At 37.2% G+C, this 20,285-nt stretch overlaps 1 protein-coding gene and 1 pseudogene across 3 annotated transcripts; both read right to left on the reverse strand.

Moving 5' to 3' along the window:
* Positions 1-245: 245 nt before the first annotated feature.
* On the reverse strand, positions 246-8,046 carry LOC113068962 (E3 ubiquitin-protein ligase RNF19B pseudogene; annotated as a pseudogene).
* Positions 8,047-8,962: 916 nt separating this feature from the next.
* On the reverse strand, positions 8,963-13,406 carry LOC113068961 (adenylate kinase 2, mitochondrial). 3 transcript variants are annotated; one of them, XM_026241923.1, is made up of 8 exons: positions 13,215-13,406; positions 11,796-11,921; positions 11,569-11,679; positions 11,354-11,448; positions 10,033-10,105; positions 9,751-9,946; positions 9,594-9,631; positions 8,963-9,167 (listed from the first exon to the last, which is right to left on the reverse strand). In XM_026241923.1, exons 1-8 carry the CDS (start codon positions 13,311-13,313, stop codon positions 9,123-9,125), a joined length of 783 nt encoding a protein of 260 aa, XP_026097708.1. In that variant the 5' UTR covers positions 13,314-13,406; the 3' UTR covers positions 8,963-9,122. The 3 variants fall into 3 exon arrangements, with proteins under 3 accessions (XP_026097708.1, XP_026097710.1, XP_026097709.1); XM_026241925.1 differs by lacking the exon at positions 9,594-9,631 and having other exon boundaries at positions 13,215-13,387; XM_026241924.1 differs by lacking the exon at positions 9,594-9,631 and having other exon boundaries at positions 9,699-9,946; positions 13,215-13,387.
* Positions 13,407-20,285: the final 6,879 nt, after the last annotated feature.

Below are 20,285 nucleotides of genomic sequence, written 5' to 3' on the forward strand. Positions count from 1 at the left end.
ATATATATATATATATATATATATATATATATATAGCTATATATATATATAATATATATAATATATATATATATATATATATATATATATATATATATATATATATATATACACACACACATATACATATATATAATCTCAGATTTGTCCCCTGCCTCCTTGCAACATGTTTTCCTCATTTGTAAGTCGCTTTGGATAAAAGCGTCTGATAAATGACTAAAATAAAATAAGATAAATATGTCCCTACCAACATTCAACCAAACCTACACCATTAGATTCACTTCCTCCCAAAGATCTTCACTGGGGTTCAGATGTGGGCTTTAAGCTAGTCAAGTTCTCCCACATCAGTTACTCAGTAAATCATCTGACTAATGACCTCACTATGTGCACAGGGGAATATAATACTGGAACAGAAGTGTCCCTCCCAAAGCTGTTGCAACATCCCACAATTCCCTAGAACCTCATTGAATGTTGTAACGTGATACATCTTCACACGGGAATTTGAGTCTTGCAAACTCAATAATTTTGGCCATCTATCTTAAATATAAAGGAACATTTCCTATTCAAAACATTGTACAATTCCCTAACATCAAACCAGTCTTACCCACAGTCCGGAGCTGGACACCATCTGCAATCAGGGTCCGATGCCAGGCAGCGGCGCAGCAGGAACTCTTCATACTTCTCCATCAGGTTGGGATCATCCAGGATGAGGGCCACCTGCCTTGGGGCAAGTCGTTCCGCACACTCTGGACAGCTGAGCTGCACTCGGCTCTCTGTGATCTCGATACGCAAGTACTGCCGTAGACAGCACAGGCACGACCGGTGGCTGCATCCCTGGAGCTCAGGAAGCTGCTCCGCAGGTTGCCGCACCAGGCACAGGGGACACTCTAGGAGTTCCTGACCTCCCAAAGAGGCCTGGCTGGTGGACAAAGGTTCAGCCGAGTCTGCCGTTGAGGAGTCTGATGACACATTGGTGGGTGTGGGGGGCTGGAGAAGCTGCTGTTGCTGGAGTTGTTGTGCAAGGGGAGCTCCCACATTAGCCTTGTTCGCCCTGGATCCCCGTTTGCCATAGAAGAGACTATGAAAGAGATCCTTCCTTGCTTCTTGCCTGGCCCACGGCATTTCGGATTGGGAATGCCACTAACCGAGGAGTGGGTGGATTCAGAGTCCTTTTCAGATCCCATTTCCCAAAAACAATCTTGTAATGTCCCCCTACTTGAGTCCTTGCGAGAGGTCAGCGGGTTTTGGTTAGAGGAGTTTGTGTGAAGCGTCTCCGAATGATTTCAACGAGGCTCCAAACCTCAAGGACACGGACACTCCCGGTACACAAAAGAGTGTTTGTCAAGGTCTCAACAAATTCCCGTTACTTCTCCCATAGGGAAAAATTCCTTTATGATGTAATTTCTTCCTCTTAACTATAAAAGGGCTTCGTGTTTAAACAATAAACGGAAAGATAACTAGACTGAGCCAAAAGGGAAAAGGATGGGGAAAAGAAAGTCCTTCCACTCCAACGATCTTCACGTGAACAGAAAAAGAAAAGAAACCAGGAAACAAAAACAAATTGTTGTACCCCAAAACTGACAGATACTGTCAATTAAACACAGGGGTATTTAAAGACAACGAGGATATCCAAGTTATTAGTAAAAAATGAATCTGTTTCAAGATAACGTATTCCTCTCCGAGGACTCGTCCTCTGTTGCCTCCGCTGAATTCTCTTGCTTGCGGAGCCGAGATGTGTGTGCTCCAGTTCGCTGTTCTCTTCTTCTGAATCGGCCGGTCTGTTAAGAAAGATAGATAGCACAGGAAGTTAGCACAGCGCACAGACAGCCTGCAGGAGGAGCATGCTCCGTACACACACTCCTCCCTTCTCTTATTCTCAATCTCTTTTCATTTCACAGTTAACTCTTCATTGCACCTGACTCTTGAAGTGACTGACACAAACCACTTAGCAGCCGTTTGAAAACCAGGAGTCATTGATTCGGTCACTTGAATCTGTTAGAAACTGATTTCTCTTATCACATTTTCTATCCTTCCATTTTGTGTCGGATTTGTGTCTTTGTCTGACTGTAGATGACACCCTCTCACACACTCGAGCGCTCCCTCTCCACTTCACACTGCGCTGCTAGTGCAGTTGCCATGGAGATTCCCACTATGAACCCGGCAAGCAGGACCCTCACAGTGACTCTGGCCCTTACGAACACATATACACACCCAGCAGATATTAACACCATACATCACATAACGCATGAGTGCATGCTTCCACCAGACTCTGTTCATTTATTTAGAAGTGAGAGGGACATCAATATTGTAAGCAAATGCCTTACTGAAGCAGAGGAAGTGGTTCTGTAGGCCAGTCTAATCTGTCAAGCTCTTTGGCACATATTCCTACTCAAAAAACACCACCACCACACATACATGAGCTACACAAACTCATCTAAGACTGATGTGTCCTGGTTTTCTGCTCCGATGACCCCTGGACTAATGCATGCGTAGCACAAATCCGTTTACTTGTGCGAGGGGGAAGGGGAAGAGACCACCATGCTAGTGTAAAGCTGTCAAAACTTGAATACATTCAAATATCCATTTATTATTCAGTGAAGCATTTTGTTTAGTTTTTTTTTGTGCAAATATTTATGTATAAAATAATACATTAGGGTGGTTTAATTTTCTGTAACTTCATTATTTTGTCTTGACTATGATATCAGGACAGTTCTATAAACCTGACTTTTTTTTTTTTTTTTACTTTTAGAAGAGGTCTATTCAGTTGTCACTGTATGAGAACATTTTGAAATATATCATCAAATAATTTTGAACAAATAAACAACATGATGTCTATACCACAAACAAGGTGCATCATAATTACAGTCTGTAATTATAACTTGGTCTTCACATCCACGGACTTGGAATTATGCATTTCTACAGCAACACTATTAACAAATTATTCAGTGCAATTTCTATTATCGGAGCAATCAATAAAAAAAATAAAAAATAAAAAAGTCACTGTAATAATTATGTACATGCCTTATTAATATTTAGCAGGACATTTGTTATTCAGCTCTGTGCTATTTATACATAACATTTTTGTATGTTGTTTTGTATCTATACTGAATGGCTTTCATTTATTTTTTAGAATAATCTTGCATTACTAAAACAGAAATATAATGATAATCTACTTTCCTACATTAGAAGCCACAGCCATCTCGAGTGTTTCCATATGATACTGTAGTGTTCAAGCCAGAGCTTTCAGAAAATTCAGTACAACTTGTAATTACGAGTTAAACAAAGAGTCAGAATCTCATAATTATGATAATCATGAATACACCTGTAATAATAAACAATGTTTATATTAACTTATTTATGTGCAATGGTGTTTATTATGACAGGGTGTTTCAAAAAACAACAACATGGTATTGCTATGTTAATATATATATATATATATATATATATATATATATATATATTTAAAAACATTATAACTGCACTTTTTTCCTAGTTGGCACTGTATCTGAGCAAGAGAGTCACAGCATAAAGCATAGTAAACTAAAGCTTTCTCTGCTGGCGTCCATGGATCTGCAAGGTACGCAGTGACCGCAGTCAGTATGACCCACTTTTCCACACACAGAGTACTTTCGCATTGCTCTTAGCCACTGTGTCCTGATATCTTGACCCATTATGACAGGAGCATGCAACAATATATATATATATATATATATATATATATATGTATATATATATATGTATATATATAAATAACTTGGGGCGGAGATGGTAATATCCCTCCATTGCACTTCGGCAGCCTCTACTAATGCAACCAATGACACATAATTACCATCTGTGCTCTCTGAGGTTTAGTGTGTGTGTGAGGGATGCAAGATCCACAACAAAAGCGGTTTCTGGAAAATCTTGCCACATCTTGGCACCAGATAGAAAGTTTACAAAGCAGAACCCGCTGTGTGTGTGTGTGTGTGTGTGTGTGTGTTATAGCAAAGAACATAGAACTCCCAAGACACGTCACTCGTATAGTTATGAATGGCCGCTCAAATCTGCGTTTGTTGTTCAACAGAAGTTGCTCCATTATTTATCAGCTCTGAATGATGTGTCAGTTCACAAGAAGCTGTTTTCTGCTTACACCGCTGCAGCTAGTAATTATCGCAGCCTGCTTTTTCCATTTAGCAACAAGTTTATGTATTCAAACCTTCGAAAACGGGAACACAGCATGGATGTCAGTTACCGCAAGTTTGGTTTAGTTCTCATTGGTTTTATTACTACCGACAGCCACACGAGAGAAAACATCAGACAGAAGACGATCATGGAGAAAGGGAAATTCTATATTGGTCTGGGATTTTTTTGGTTTGTTTTGTGGTTCATAGGTGTGAGAACACGTTCTTACCATAGACTGTATAAAAACCGGTTCTCACCCGTTTTTATTTACAACAGGACATAGACTAGATACCGTAATAATAAATCATCACTAATACTCAATTATAATTCAACTCAAATGTGATCATTTAATACTTATAATCAAATTAGTGTGTTGATAATAGAATTTGTTATGACAAAAGTTGTTTACTATATATACACTTTTAGATGAATTTTAAAATTTTAGATGAATAACAATAACTATGGTATTTAGCAGGTAATATTGTGGTTTATTTTTGTATTTTATATAATTATATTTTTTATTTTTCATATTTGCTTTAGGTTTTTTTCATTTTGCATAATGAAAGCAGATCCTTACTACAGACACTTACTGTAAGATAACTGCGACATCCCTTAAAACGAGCTGGAATATTAGTTTCGTGATCTCTCACTGCAAAGTTTTGTTTCAGAATGAATTGTGTTTTTTTTCCAGACCATTTATCAAGACGTCACAGAGGCATTCAGAAGATGAATTATTATCAGAAACCACAAATGAACCATGCAGGCTACAAATCAGCATGGGCTTGCAAACTCTTGGGTTATTATGAGAATACGGCAGAGAATGAGGACACAACACAATTCACACAAAGACAGATGCTATATATAATTCAACATCAACAGAGAGAGCACTGAAAGAAAAGTGCGTACAGAAAATAACTGTGCAAAAGTTTGGCCTGTGGTCAATGCTTCACTGCACATGTGCACAACCCATCATTACCATGAGAGATAAGAGGGTGAGACTGACACTTCCGCCCGCGACAGACCCTGAAACCACACCTCAGCACTTTCATATCATCCTACAGCCCCAGAACACGGCTCAGTTTGTCTGTATCTCACACACATGGACACACACACACATCGGTCACATGGACCAGCTGGTGTACAGGTGGGCTACTGGATCTCTAGCCATTACATAACCAACCTGGAGATCCACTGAGGCTTACTGTTCTAAGCAAAGCCTGCATGTGTCCTGCTGTCTTGTTTTCCATCTGCAACTTTCTCATTTTACACAAAGTAGGTTCAGAGTATTGTTGATTTCAATTCAACAGTATTAACTTCACCCACAAAAACGAAATAGTTTTTATTTACTCATCCTCTAGTTCCAAACATATTTGATTTTCTTTCTATTGTGGGACAAAAAAAAGAGGACATTTCTCAAAAGTATTATAAAAGTAGTTCAAATGGCTTGTAAGCAATATTTCTGGTCTTCTGAAAACATATGACAGGTTTGTTCTAGGAACCAGACTTCCCTGATAATCTCAAGAATCAGTTGGTTCTGACTCAATAGAACGATTCACACACATTAAAAATAGTGACCAGCACATTCTTCAGAATATCTCCTTTATTGGTCCCACAGAACTTTTCAGCAACTAAATATAAAAAATCATCTTTGTTAGTTGAAATACAGCTAAAATAATATAAAATATAAATATTAGATGAAAAACTCACTCCTAATAAATGAACAAAAATGTTGGAAATGAACTGAAATATATTAAGTTGAATTACTAAACCTGCAAACTGAAATAAAAATACATTTAAGCGAATTAGAAACAAAACCTTAATGAAAATGACATATCAAAAAGAATAACATTACTAAAACTAGAATTAAAAATTAAAAAAAAATAATAAAAGCTTATAAAAAATATTATTAACAAATACTATAACAGTATATAAATAGTGGTTTGGACTGATACAATTGTAAATAATGTAATTGTGATCGATTTTTAAACTAATCCATACCCAGAAGATTTGGTTAGACTTAAAGAACTGTCAGTATTCTGTCGACACGTACACAGTTTAACCTCTCCATGGTGACGGGGAGGGCAGGAAGTACTGGCAGACGTCTAACTAACCCATTAGATGAGCTGTGATAATGAAATCTCTTTAATCTGTGCGAAAGTCTGTGCCGAGCAGGTGGCTGTGTTTAACCAGGCTTCTCCAGCTAACCTCATTCTTCATCGTATGCTCACAGGAGTCAAAATCTCGTATCATGTCTCATGCACTGACTGTACGAAGACTCACTAACAGTCCTCGATACAAAACATGACTAACACCAGTACATGCCACACTCACACTCAGCTACTACAGTGAATGAGGCTGGTACAAGAGAAAAACAGCTACGGGTTCTTGAGAAACTATGATCTCGATTGTATCAGTTATTAACAGTCACATGGTGGTTTATGGTAAATTGGATAGCCCAAAATTAAAAATAAAAAGACAAGAAAGACTGGAATTAACCGTATGCTTGGTGACACAAAAGAAGAAGTGAAACCAGACTCATTCTGTGCATTCCTTTCTTACACTAGAAGTGTTGCCCAAACGTCTAACACAATTAAAAGTTACAATGAATTCATGAAATACTGTAAAGTTCATGATGAACCAGCACACTCTATATTTAGTATGGTGTTTTTGAGGAAGAATCGCCTCAAAAGGCAGGCCGGGCCTCAGCCAGAGTCAACAAAGCTGGCCAGCAAGACAAGAATCCCAATTCACAAAAACGGACAAGTTATGTACACATGCAAGAGGTGACTAGATGTCCAGACGTCTACATTTAAAGCTGCTGAGGGAATTTAAAATAAATAAATAAATAAATAAGATCAATCTTAGCTTTTCTGAGCATCTGCCTAGTTTAAGCATAACTGCTGATATATATATATATATATATATATATATATATACCCCCCACACACTCACACAAAGCTTTCTTTCTAAATTATAATTTAAGCATAAGTCTAACTATTAAAAATAACTAAATTAGCAAAGTAAAAAATAGCTCATAGATAGATAGATAGATAGATAGATGCTTTCTGGCATAATGATTTTTATACTGTACAAACTGTATTTTATTGCCCTACACCAACCCTGCACCTAAATCTACCCCTCACAGGACACTTTCTGCATTTTTACATTCACCAACACCCACCCACACCCACACACACACACAAATAAAAATCATTCTGTATGGTTTATAAGCTTTTGTATCTCTCTTATCTATCACAGTGAGTTGGTGTGTATTCATGCATTTGTCCCCACCAGTGTAGAAAAACCTGTACACACACACACACACACACTAAACTGTCCTTAAACTGTTAAATATTAGCTTGTGTCAAGTCTTCTTTAAGCTTAACTACTGAAACATAACTAAATCAGCAATGTACACAAACGAGGTAGTTTATTAGCTGCCCTTATAGAACGGACTACAGTAAAACAAACAAAACAGTGTTGATTAGGTCTGTGATGTGAACTGTCACACAATAATATCAGAACACTCTTGACAACATTACTGTATTTTTAAATCATAGACGCTCACGAGACAGAAGCGTTAGCATGACGACAGATCAGTTGGGCACTTACCGTACAGATGGATCTGATAGAACTGAGAGCAGGTGAAGCAGAATAGGGCGGAACGCAGTGAGCTTCGGTGCTATTGAAACGTTACACCGTGTACACTCAAAACGACTGTCCTGTAAATCTGAGTAATCTTACTCTAGAGGGGTCCGCTACTGCACTCCCGAGGATCAGTCTGAGGAAAAGATGTCAGGCCTCTGTCCTGCCCTGTAGCGTTACTCGATACTGCTGTGATGATGTCCGCTGCTTGAGTCTCTTTTCCATTCACGTCACCGAGTCGGAAACCCCGCCCACTGACATCACCTCGAAACGGAAATGAAAGCGCGACTCATTGCCAGGAACAAAGTTTTGTTTAATAGACACGTCCTTCGAATGAATATTCAAAACATTTAAAGTAAACATTACTACAGTTAAGTGACAAACACGGGAAATAACTTAAATAAGGTGATGTAAAACAGTGGGACTGGGGTCCAAAATTATTTAAATGCACAATGTATTCTTATTTTAAATTGCTAGAAACACTAAAAAGAAAAAAAGATGTACAACATTAAACTTACATTATTTTTAGTTTATTATTTCAACCACAGAAACTTTTTAACCTATTACATAGGAAGGCCTAATCATTTTCTTGGACAAAGGGGGCCCTTGGAGCTCAAAAAGGTTTAGAATCACTGATTTAAAACACTTGTCCCCGGTTTTACAGACGAGGCTTAAACTTAGTCCCAGACTAAAGTCTAAGTCTGAACTGTTTTAACTGAAAGAAACTATTTTAATAAAAATTACTTCAATGTCCTAATTGAACTACGGCCTAATCCTGGTTTAGTTTAAGCCATGTCAAACTGCTTAAAAGCACTATCAAGTACTACTGATTAAACATTTTAAATCAGAGCATAACGAGGAAACAAATGTTTATAGAAATTTCCATGACATTTCTAGATTTGGAAAAACCAATTTCAAAATTCCCTGACCGGTCTCTGATGTCTTTGACCAGGGGAACCCTGTAAAACACGTCACCCTGTTCAGCGGATCCACAAAAAAAAATCACTTCCCTTTTTTTTTTTTTTTGCTCTCAATTATTATCATTGTATTTTTGTCTCACAAACTTCTGAAAGTGTTTTCAATTTAAACCAAATTAGGATGAAGATGTAAAATCCAGCACTGCGACAGTAATACAGGAACACAAAGAATCAATCTCTTCATGTAAGATAGTAGAAAATAGTCTTCCACGTTTATTGGAGGTAATCAACTGGGTTTCAGTTAAATCAGTGTTCTTCCAAAACACATTCACTACATGGCATGATCAAAATAAACATCTGAGACACTTCCAGCTCCTCCCTTTCTCCCATCCATTATTTTCACATCTGGATCAACCTGGATGGGAGAAACTGGATTTCATACAGCTGCAGAAAAAAGAAAAAAAAAAGAGAGTCCACAAGTAAATTAATGACTCAACTCAGAACATGAAATAATAAATATTAGCTAATAAAGAAATTAATAATAAAAAGCTTTTTCCATTCAACAATTAAACCAAGCATTCACATGACCTCTACTGGATATCATGCATTACTACAAGATCCACAAAAAAGTCTTGAGAATGATCACATTTCACTGTGGAAAGAGTGAACTAGTGCAAATAACATAACCATACCTTTTTACAGGTGTCTGGTTAGAGCAAAACATGCTTTCATTATATAGATGCTTATAAACAAATTAATTCGTATGAAATCTTCTATAGGATTTCAATCAATCAGCCATTACAATTAGCTTGGGTTCGCCAATCAGCATTTAATATTTCACAAGCTTTTTTGTCAAAAGAGTTCTGTTACCCATTGTACAACAGGCAGCAGATGTATCAAAATCATGTCTAAAGACACTCACGAAGACATAAACACAAAACATGAATGGAATCAAACAGGGTTTATGATGCATACAAGAAAAGAGTGGATGTAGAGATGATTCAGACAAAATAAACCAGATCTTTACAGGTAGCAGCAGAGAAGGCAGCAAGGATGGAGGCAAAGACGAGGTCGGGGGACTGAGAAGCATCAACAGCAGTGTGCAGGCCGCGGTCGCTGTAGTAGTGCACGAGAGGAGCCGTCTGCTTGTGATAGGACTCTAGTCGGGAGCGCAGGGTGGTCTCGTTGTCATCACTGCGGCGAATAAGAGGCTCTCCGGTTACCTGTGGATTTATGGATCAGACCAAGTCTTTATGACACCGCTCATAGCTGTCCTGCTAATAAGAATGATACAGTTTTTGTTTCTCACATCATCCTTCATTGGCTCTTTGGGAGGGCTGAACTCTTCATGGTAAGATCGGCCGCTGGGCTGGTGAATGAGTCTGAGGAATTAAATTAATTCTGTTCAGTGGTGGACAGCAGCAAACTATATTTATTTTGATACCGAGCACATTTCCAGGTATCTGTACTTTTACTTTACTACATTTCAAAGCATAAAATCATACTTTTTACTCCACTATATTTCATAAAACATATCGTTCCTCATTCTCCGAGTGGCGTTACTTTAGCCAAAACTAAGTATTGTTTATTGAAAATTAAAATCATATAGAGTTATGACAGGCTATTCAGATGCTTGAATGTGGACTTGAATGCAATAATAATAATAACAAAAGTTTTCTTGAAAAGCAAATCAGCATATAAAGGAATATGAGACACTGATGACTGCAGTAACAGCTGCTGAAAATGATGGAAAATAATGCTAATAATAATGCCCACACATCTTCCCCGCTGATGTAGCAGTTTCAAATGGTATGAAACTAAATCATTTGCATAGCGTTCCTCTTAAAATGTGAACACTTTTTTCCCATATGTGATGTCGGTGCACTGTATTTTTTTATACTATTTATTGCATATATTTGCACAAATTAAATTTTCACTAATTATAAAATACTACGTAGCGCCATACATTTGTGTAACTCACACTGATATTTTATTATATTTAAATGTAATGTTTTTACACTGTATAGTATTTATTTTTTTTTTTTAAAAAGCTTATTTTCAGATCAATAAATAATAAATGTCTGCCCTAATCTTTCTTATTAGTGCTGACTAATCTGTCTAGTGCAGGCTAGAATAAATAATCATGGCTCACTTAAAAAAAAAAGAAGTAATTTTATACTTTTCATTAAGTACAATTGAAAATGAGGACTTTTATACTTTTAAAGGAATTATACATTCTTAGGTTCTTGTACATTTAACTCAACTACAGTGTGTGTGTATTTTGTCCAATACTGTTTGTTACATTTAAACAAGGGTCTCACTGTCATACTTTACAATTAAAAGCAAGGACGAAGTAAGGAGGTACATCTTCCAACTTCCATTTCAAACGGCAATCAAAACCACTCGAGGAAAACTTCCCTGCCACCACCTCTATTAAAGATAACAGAAACAAAAGAGTTTGATAGCTACTATGCCCTAACTAAAAACATGTCTTCTCTTATTCCAGAAATTAGTGCGACATCTTTTCAGTATCTTCCTTAATCATTAAATGACCTGAGCTATTAGAAAGCATTAGTGGTAGCAGGCTACTACACAATACTTTAGATTTACAGGACCCTTCATCTTTATACCTCCCACAGATCCTGCGCACTAGCAGAGAGTCATCAACAGAGAATTCAACCACAGAGTCCAGTTTCTCCTCACGCTTCTCCAAGAGGCCATCCAGCTAGAAATGAGAACGAGAGATGTTGACAGATGCATTCTTGTGATTCAGCACTCTTTTATTATAAAAAAATGACAGATCACAGACACACATGGAGGGTCAGTTGTTCACAGAAGTCCTCACCATTTCTGCTTGCTTGACGGTGCGGGGGAAACCGTCCAGCAGGAAGCCATTCTTGCATGCAGGCGTGTCCAGGTTGTTGTCAATGAGCTCCACCACCATTTCATCACTCACCTGAAGGAAAGAGGACAAAACAAGGAATCAGGACTTTATCCCTCAAACCAAAAACACAGATTGTGGAGGAACAAATATTATAATGTATATAAAACTCGAACATCTATTCATTTTACCAGTTTGCCGGCATCCATGGTTTCTTTAAGCCGCTGACCGAGCTCTGAGCCAGATGCCACCATGGCCCTCAGCATGTCCCCAGTGGCTAAATGACACACACAGTACTTCTCTGCAAGCCTGGGTGCCTGTGAAGGCCCGAAATGAAACAAATTATGGAATTAACCTAGAAATCAATTCACACATTACATAAAATACACTTGAAATATAAGGAAAGCTAAATGCTTGTTCGTCTAACAACCCGTCAAGAGGAACAATTAAATATTTGTGTGCAACATTTGTCTTTAAATAGACAAATAAAACTAAAAACAGCCATTCAAAATAAAAAAAAAGAAGTAAATATATAAATTAATCGTTTTTTCAGCAAGTATACAATAACATTGATCAAATGTGACAGTAAAGACTGTTACACTGCTACAAAAGGTCTATTAAAAATAAAAATATTAAGCAGCACAACTGTTTTTAACATGGATAATAATAAGAAATGATTTTTAAACTGCAAATCAATATATCTGAATGATTTCTGAAGGATAACGTGAAAATGAAGGCTGGAGCAATGTTGCTGAAAATTCAGCTTTTCCATTTCAGGAATAAATTACACGTTAAAAGATATTAAAATAGAAAACAGTTACAGTCAGAACTGTAATAATATTCCACAATAGTATTATAAATTATACACAAGTATATTTCACTATTTTACTGTATTTATGAGCAAATAAATGCAGTCTTGTTGAGCATAAGTAACTTATTTTAAAAACCAGTGGTAGTGTCTGTATGAACAAAACTATAAAACTAATTACCATACTATTCTGTTGCAACCACATTCATAAGCCTAGTTTTAATAACATTACAAATGGGCAGTAATTATTGCTTAATAACAGCAAGCAGTAATGAAAACCAAGCTGACTGATCTGTTAACTGATGAGACTTTTTTGAGTTAGACTGTCACCCAACAGGACACATCACCTCAACTGAGTGACATGGATATTAAATAATCACGCCATATTTGCAGTGAATGAATATTCTGGCCAGAAAGCATCTGATAAAGCCCAGGGCAACAGGTGTTAAAGATACAGGAACACTCAGTGACTGTTTAAATACACTTAAACCCAAAATGTATATTCTGACGTCCTCTTCTCAAACTCATGTCATTCCAAACCTGTATGACTTGTATATTATATATACTTTACTGCACAGAAGAAAAAGACGTAATTAAAGTTAATTGTGCCCGAAGCTATCATTTAACATTCTAGCATTTTGTCTACATCATTTTATTGTTGAAAAAAAAAAAATCCATACCGGTACATGAGGGTATGGAAATGACGACGAACTACCCCTTTACTACACAGTCCTCGCTGTCCCTCTGCTGTCGGGACAGCTAAATCAGAATGAGCCACGCGGCCCTTCGCACAAGCTCTCACCTGCGTGCCCTTACCCGCTCCGGGCGGCCCAAGCAGAATGGCTCGAATGCCTTTCCTTACACTGGAGACGGTGTCGTCCGCTTGCGTGCTGGGGGCCATGGTTACAGGTTGTAAACGAACTAAAAACACTTCTCTCCACTCCACACGTCGCGTCCGCTAACTCACTCAGAAAGGAAGTGGTAACGCCTCCGCTTGCTGTGTATGGACTCAAAGTCCCGCCTCCTAGCACAAGGCCATCTATCTGATTGGCCAATAGCAAGCCATTTATCCACAGCACGAGCTCATTGGATAAAATCGAATGAATCAGTATCAGTGTCGTCTAATATCCGGAATTTGTCCTAAAGTGACACATCACACATTAACAGTGTTGGGTAAGTTACTCAAAAAAAGTAATCCACTACAAATTACTAATTACTGCTCTAAAATTGTAATTTGATTACATTACTGATTACTGCATGTAAAAAGTAATCAGATTACTAATTACTTTACTTTCAAGTTACTTTGAAAACCTATTAAACATACAAGGAAAAAAACTACAAACAAAGTGAAGTTCTTTCCGTAATTTAATATTGACTGAAAAATATTAGAGAAATATGAAAACAGCAACTTGAATTAAAAATGCAATGCATTTCTATAACTTAACATTCTTAACATAAACTTGCCTAACAATGAAAACTGTAGTCTTTTTAAATGTATCTACAGTATGTCTTAACTACATGGGTGTCATTCCAAGGAAGCTTCTATTATTACAAGTCCAGATGTCTGCGGTTGTGGAGACATATTCCAATCCAAACGATCGATTTTTTTTAAGTACATACTCCATATCCGCATAGGGCTGTCACTTTTCGTTCGAAAATCGATTGCACAATCGATCGGACCAACCAAAAAAAGTTTCGAAAATGAAAATAGGGAATCGATTTTGAAATAATTATCGATTTATTTAAAAATAATTAAACAATTAAAAAAATATAGATGTAAAAAACTTGTGTTATGGCTTACTTTATATCAAGTTACGCTGGCTCGGGCTTGCGCTTGCAGTTTGTGAGGTAAATGAACGTTCATGTGATGTGTTTCGATTAACGCGAGAAAGATGTGGAATGGATGCTGAGTAGATGCAACGGAGGCTTGCCTCTGGCGAAAATACGTTTTGGTTGCACCAGCAACTAAAGCAAAGTTATGGGGTGTGGAAAAGTTTTGACCATGTTAATAATGAGATTAATGAGTGAATAATGACGCACCATCAGTGAGCGCATGGAACACATTGAAGACATCTACAGTGGATTCATTCATTTTCCTCCACAAAAACATGTAGACCTAGCCTAATCTCTGTGTGTAAAGGTTTTTCAAATGATAACTATATATTCATTAAGGCTTAAATGCATAATGTGGACTGAGTATTTACGCTAATGTTGGCATTATTCTATTATTAAATGTCAGCTGATATGTGGAGAAGCAAACCCGGCGGAGCCTTTATCTTAATTTCGTTATTGCCAAATACCCATCTTAATTAAAAATTAATCTTAATTTAATCTGTTAAAAAAGACTCGTTTTTATTGTTGCGTTGGTTTATTTATAGGCTAAATGAGTCTATGTCTATTTAGAGTGCTGTGATGTTAAGATGTTACAGAGGACTTATTTTATTTCTTTATTCCAACTTCCAAGTGGCCTAGTCTACGTTAGTTATGAATAAATTATGTTAAAACCTGTATAAATGACTCATTGTTGACAAAAGGCAAAAGAGCTGTGTGTGTATGCGCATATCTGAATGTCGGGCTGCGCTGCACACGGGTTCGGGCTTTTAAAAAGCTGTCAATCAAAATGTAATACTTCTCGGGCTCGGGCCGAAACCTGTCGAGCTTGGGTCCTGTCGGGCCTAACTTTTAAGGCCAGATTAAAGCTTTAATGCCAATAAATAAGAAATATTGCTGACTTGTGCGTTTCCAAGCGCTCTATGTGGCGTTGAAAAAAAAGGAAACGTCTTTTTTTTTTAGACATGGAAAATCGATTTTACAATCAATTCAATGAACATGTCTTAAAAATCGAAAATGCTTTTTACACAAAAGTGACAGCCCTCCATCCGCATAGCATTTATCTAGACACCTTGCAAATATCTTTCGGTCCTGCAAGGGTACAGAGCTGTCCGTCACTATCATCGTAATCAAGTCTCTAAATGACTGCGATTCCACAGTCGACAAGCGCAGCATTTCCTCCACCACACACGCTGCTACAGCTCTCTTCACCTGTCCAGAAGTTACCTTCCCTCCCGATCTTGAACAAAATCTCCGTCCATTTTAACAGCACGAGTTCTTCGGTAAGCGCATGCTCAATAACTGAGGCAGCCGCCCCAAAACGTGATTAGAAATGCATTTTAATTTATTTACTTTAATATTTTTTCTTACCAATACATTTGTAACGCAAGTAACGTAATTTTATTGACATCAGTAACTGTAATCAAATTACATTTATTTTAAATGTAATGAGTTACATTACTGCGTTATCACGAAAAGTAATTAGAATACAGTAACTGTATACAGTAACTTACTTTGTAACGCGTTATACCCAACTCTGCAAATATATACATGAATTTCATGTGTACTGCCATGAATATGCCATATCTGTGTACAAGAATAAACTTCACACTTCAAGCTGTACAACTACTTAAAACTTCCCATTCTGGCTTTTATTTTATTTTCCAATTGGTTGATTTTGTGGCACACTTGTAAGCTGTTGTAAGTTGAGCGAGCCTGTGTCAAGACTTGAGCGAGTTCTTACTTCACGTTAATATGGATAATAGCAAACAAGCAAATACATTAATTGAGCACAGAATAATTTTTTCTTTGCTCAAGCAAAAAAAAATTTCTTTCGATTGTTAATTTCTGTTCAAAATATAATGTAATGTGCTTGCACAATATAGTTCCCTGTGCTCAAAACTTACAATTACTCGTTCAGGATTGAGGCACACATATAATGCCATACAGGCAGAGACGTGATCGGCTCGGAAAGCATTTTCAAAGTGCACATTGAATTTTGCTACATTTATTGCGGGACATTGAATGAAAATGCAATCATAAGTGTGTTGACTGTGAGTGTAAATGCAATTAAGAAAAATAAAATTTGAATGATAATTGCTTGAACATGTTACACATAATTTAATAATTTCTTTAATCAAATTAGTATTAATTTTAGATATAAAAACTAGTGTATGAAATGACAAATGACTAGGGGTGCTCCGATTGTTAATGCGCATCTAGTCAGTAAAGCCGGTTCTCTAATTCCATCAGGTGCCTGATTTCACACAAAGCAGCTGTTACTACACAGAGCCGTTGTTAACTGAGAAGATGCTCAAATAAACGCTGAAAATGAACTTGGATTTGCACAGCTTCTCAGTTAACAACGGCTCTGTGAAATAACAACTGCAATAACAATGTGAAATCACGCACCTGATGGAATTAGAGAACCGGCTTTACTGACGAGCAGTGTTGGGTATAGTTACTTTGGAAAGTAGTTAGTTAGGTTACAACGTTACTATCAATTAAAAGTAATCAGTTATGATACAGCGTTATCTATTCATAAAAGTAACGCGTTAGAGTACTCATGCGTTACCAAAAATTAAAAGCAGTTCGCAGCGACTCACACATGACAGACACAGCCCCCGGCCCCTTTAAATGCACCTAGAAGTCGTGACTCCCGACAATGAATAACGTCAGTCATCCGACTAAATTAACACTGCAGGATAACAATAACAGGAAAGACAGTCACCAATCGGCTATTCCACATAGCGTTTTATTTATTTATTATCACAGAACATATTATTAATCAAAATTCGCACCTACCCAGCCCGGGTAGCCTAGGCTACTGTATATTATGAGCACCACAAGATAACTCCTGATTTTTCTTTAACTTTAAATAATGCAGTTATCAAAGTACAAGTATGCTTACTTGTAAACACAACCTTAAACAGGCTTGCAGATTTAAATCAATTTAGAAATGATGAACAACCAGCCAGCCAGCCAATGATCTAACAGAAATTAACAGCTGCCTGTCAAACAAAAATGATAACAAACCGAATTAAATCCTTCACTGCCACACAGGCAAATGACAAATCGCTTAATAGCCGAACTAATTATTATTAAAGTGTCACTCACAGTCACAAGCCTAAATTCGCTTTAACACAGTCCTCTTACTAGAGTTGGGTCCGAGTCCACCTTTGTCGAGTACGAGTCAAGACCAAGTCCACAAACATCGAGTCCAAGTCCGAGTCCGAGTCCAAAAGGGGCCGAGTTGGACTCAAGTCCGAGTTCTTAAAGGCCGAGTCCGAGTCGAGTCCGCCCGAGTCCAGAAAGTAATTAAATTAAAAAAAGAGTATAAATTGGTATTGTACATTTTTACATTCTATTAATATTTTAACCTTTCAACCCATTAAACCAATGGCAATATAAAAATGTAATAAAAAAAATACCACTGTTACATCTAGTCATTGCCATTGAACATTTTTATTTTATGTCAACCGAACTAGTTTCCTATCAAAAAAGTTTTCAAAGGTTTTATTGTATTACAAGTGCATGAAAATACAAATGAACCTATTTTATTATTGTATCACACTATATTGTCCTCCAGTTAAAGATGACATTTCAGTTATTTAATGCCTCTCCCCCACATTTGACAGAGGTAAAGTGCAGCCAATGAGGAGATCCTTAATGATGGCATTATGAATTTCTTGTTGTCTTGGAGAACTTGCATGATAAAGTGGCATTGCTTGTTTGGTCAGTTCTGGTCTTGCAAATCCTGCAATGCTGAGATGTGCAGCATCTGTTGGTTGCTGCTGCTGTCTTTGGTACTCGGTTGCATCGGTTTTCGGATCTCCAGTACACTGAACCGAAAACCGTTTCTTTCGGAGGCGTCCGATTTGAGAACCGATGAACTGATGATACTGCGCATGCGTGTAATTTTTCAAGTATTTTGTTAAACATCGGAAAGTGTGATAAAACTATTAAAAAAAAAGAATATATATATATATATACGTTTTTGTTTTTTTAAGATAGGGGCTACATGTTTCTAATCTGTATATTGTAGATTATGTATGGGCCAAAGGGGTTTTCAGGGAAGTTAGACAATAATTAAGACTCTAAAGACATGTTTAATATGAATAAGGGATGATTTATGAAATATCTGTACTGTATTTATAGTTAATTATGACAGATTCACAAACTGAGTTTGTAGTAAACAGAACATGGACACGAGTAGAGTAGCTGATGATACTGAACTGCAGGTGCCGGTGTCCTGACATTTTATCCTACCCTGTCAGATTTTCCTACCCGGGTTTTGAGCGATTCGCGTTCTCGAGTCAAGAACCGGTTGTATCAGTTTTCAGATCATCAGTAAACTGAACCGAAAACCGTTTCTTTCGGACGCGTCCGATTCGAGAACCGAGGAGCTGATGATACTGCGCATTCGTGATTCAGCATGAAGAATGACTCACAGCTCGTCTGAACCGAACTGATTCTTTTGGTGATTGATTCTGAACTGATTTTGTGCTAATGTAATGAGTGCGGGTAAACCGAGGGCTTGAATGAACGGCACTCTGACGAAACGTAAGTTCATTTAATAACAAATAAATCGCAATGGATTATGTATCCGGTGAACTGTTTTTTTTTTTTTTTCAACCGGTTTATTGAATCAAACCGTCCGAAAGATTGATATCCAGTGAGTGGTGCGTGTGTTTCGTCTGCAAGCAGGAGACTTCTGCCTGCCGGTGTGGTGCAGTGAAATGACAGAAGGGGAGACATTCATTAATTTATCATTTCAATTTTATGCTGGTTTTATTGTTACACGTGATGCGGACTCGACTGTACTCGGAATATTTTCCGAGTCCAAAATGTTCAAGTCCGTGTCAAGTCCGAGTACAAATTTACCCGAGTGCGTGACAAGTCCGAGTTCATTCAAAATTGGACTCGAGTCCGGACTCGAGTCCGAGTCCAAGTTCGAGTACCCCAACTCTACCTCTTACATTTACTCTTCAAAGTAGTGATTAAAACGTAGCGTTAAATTTGAGGTAGAATTTTTGGCGGTCGACGGAAGCTTTTCACCAAAGCAGAGTGTGCATTTTACCGTTATGTTCTTTTCTTTTTCGTTGACAAATTGAAAATAATGTGCGTACTTCCATAAACCAAACGCTGTCCTCTCTGCTATCTTGCCGGGAGTTCGAAATAAAAAAAAACACACACACACACACAGGGTCAGGCGCAGGGCACAGACGCATCACAGCCATTGACTTTACGATCACAGAGCTTCGGCTCCGCTGATACATCCGCAGGTGGCACAGTAGACCTAGGACTACTGTCTGACAAAAAGCAGGCTGCAGTCGGGATTTTCCTTTCCTTAAAATAACGGATTACTTTTTTAAAAAAATAACGAAGTTACTGATTACTTATGCACGAAACTAACGCGTTAAGTTACAAATTTCAGGAAAAAAGTAATTAGAGTACTCTAACGCGTTACTTTGTAACGCGTTACCCACAACACTGCACATTAAGATGTGAAAGTTTAGATAAGGCAAAACAAGATATCATATCTAAAATGACAAATTAATATTTACGTCACACTGCACAAAGGTCGTCATTCCGCTCTTGTTCTTCCGACTTTTAACTTTATAATAACCGCAGACCATAATTTAAAAGTACCGTCATAGTCACCATAAAATGAACTTAATGAACTTTGTACATTTTTGAATATTTTAATAATATTATCTATAATTTAAGTATATTTTTTATTATAAATAGTATTTGCATTATTTATAGATCATTTGAATGATCCGGTATCTTTATATTTGCGGTTTTCATTTTAAAGTAGTTTTGCTTTTGTCATTTCTTTTTTATACCTCTGTTTAGCTTATTTTATAGTAATCATAGTACTTCAGTCCAGACTTTAATTTCAGATAGTTGAGCCACAAGTGCTGTAGGTCAAGACCACCTAAACCGAAATCAAGACCAGACTGTGTTAAGACCAAACAAGCACTTCTCAAATTCATTTATTGCCTGTGAATTTCTTGTGTTGAATCAATAATTAGAATAA

Source organism: Carassius auratus, unplaced genomic scaffold (genome assembly GCF_003368295.1).
Source record: "Carassius auratus strain Wakin unplaced genomic scaffold, ASM336829v1 scaf_tig00000270, whole genome shotgun sequence".
NCBI classification, from domain to species: domain Eukaryota; kingdom Metazoa; phylum Chordata; class Actinopteri; order Cypriniformes; family Cyprinidae; genus Carassius; species Carassius auratus.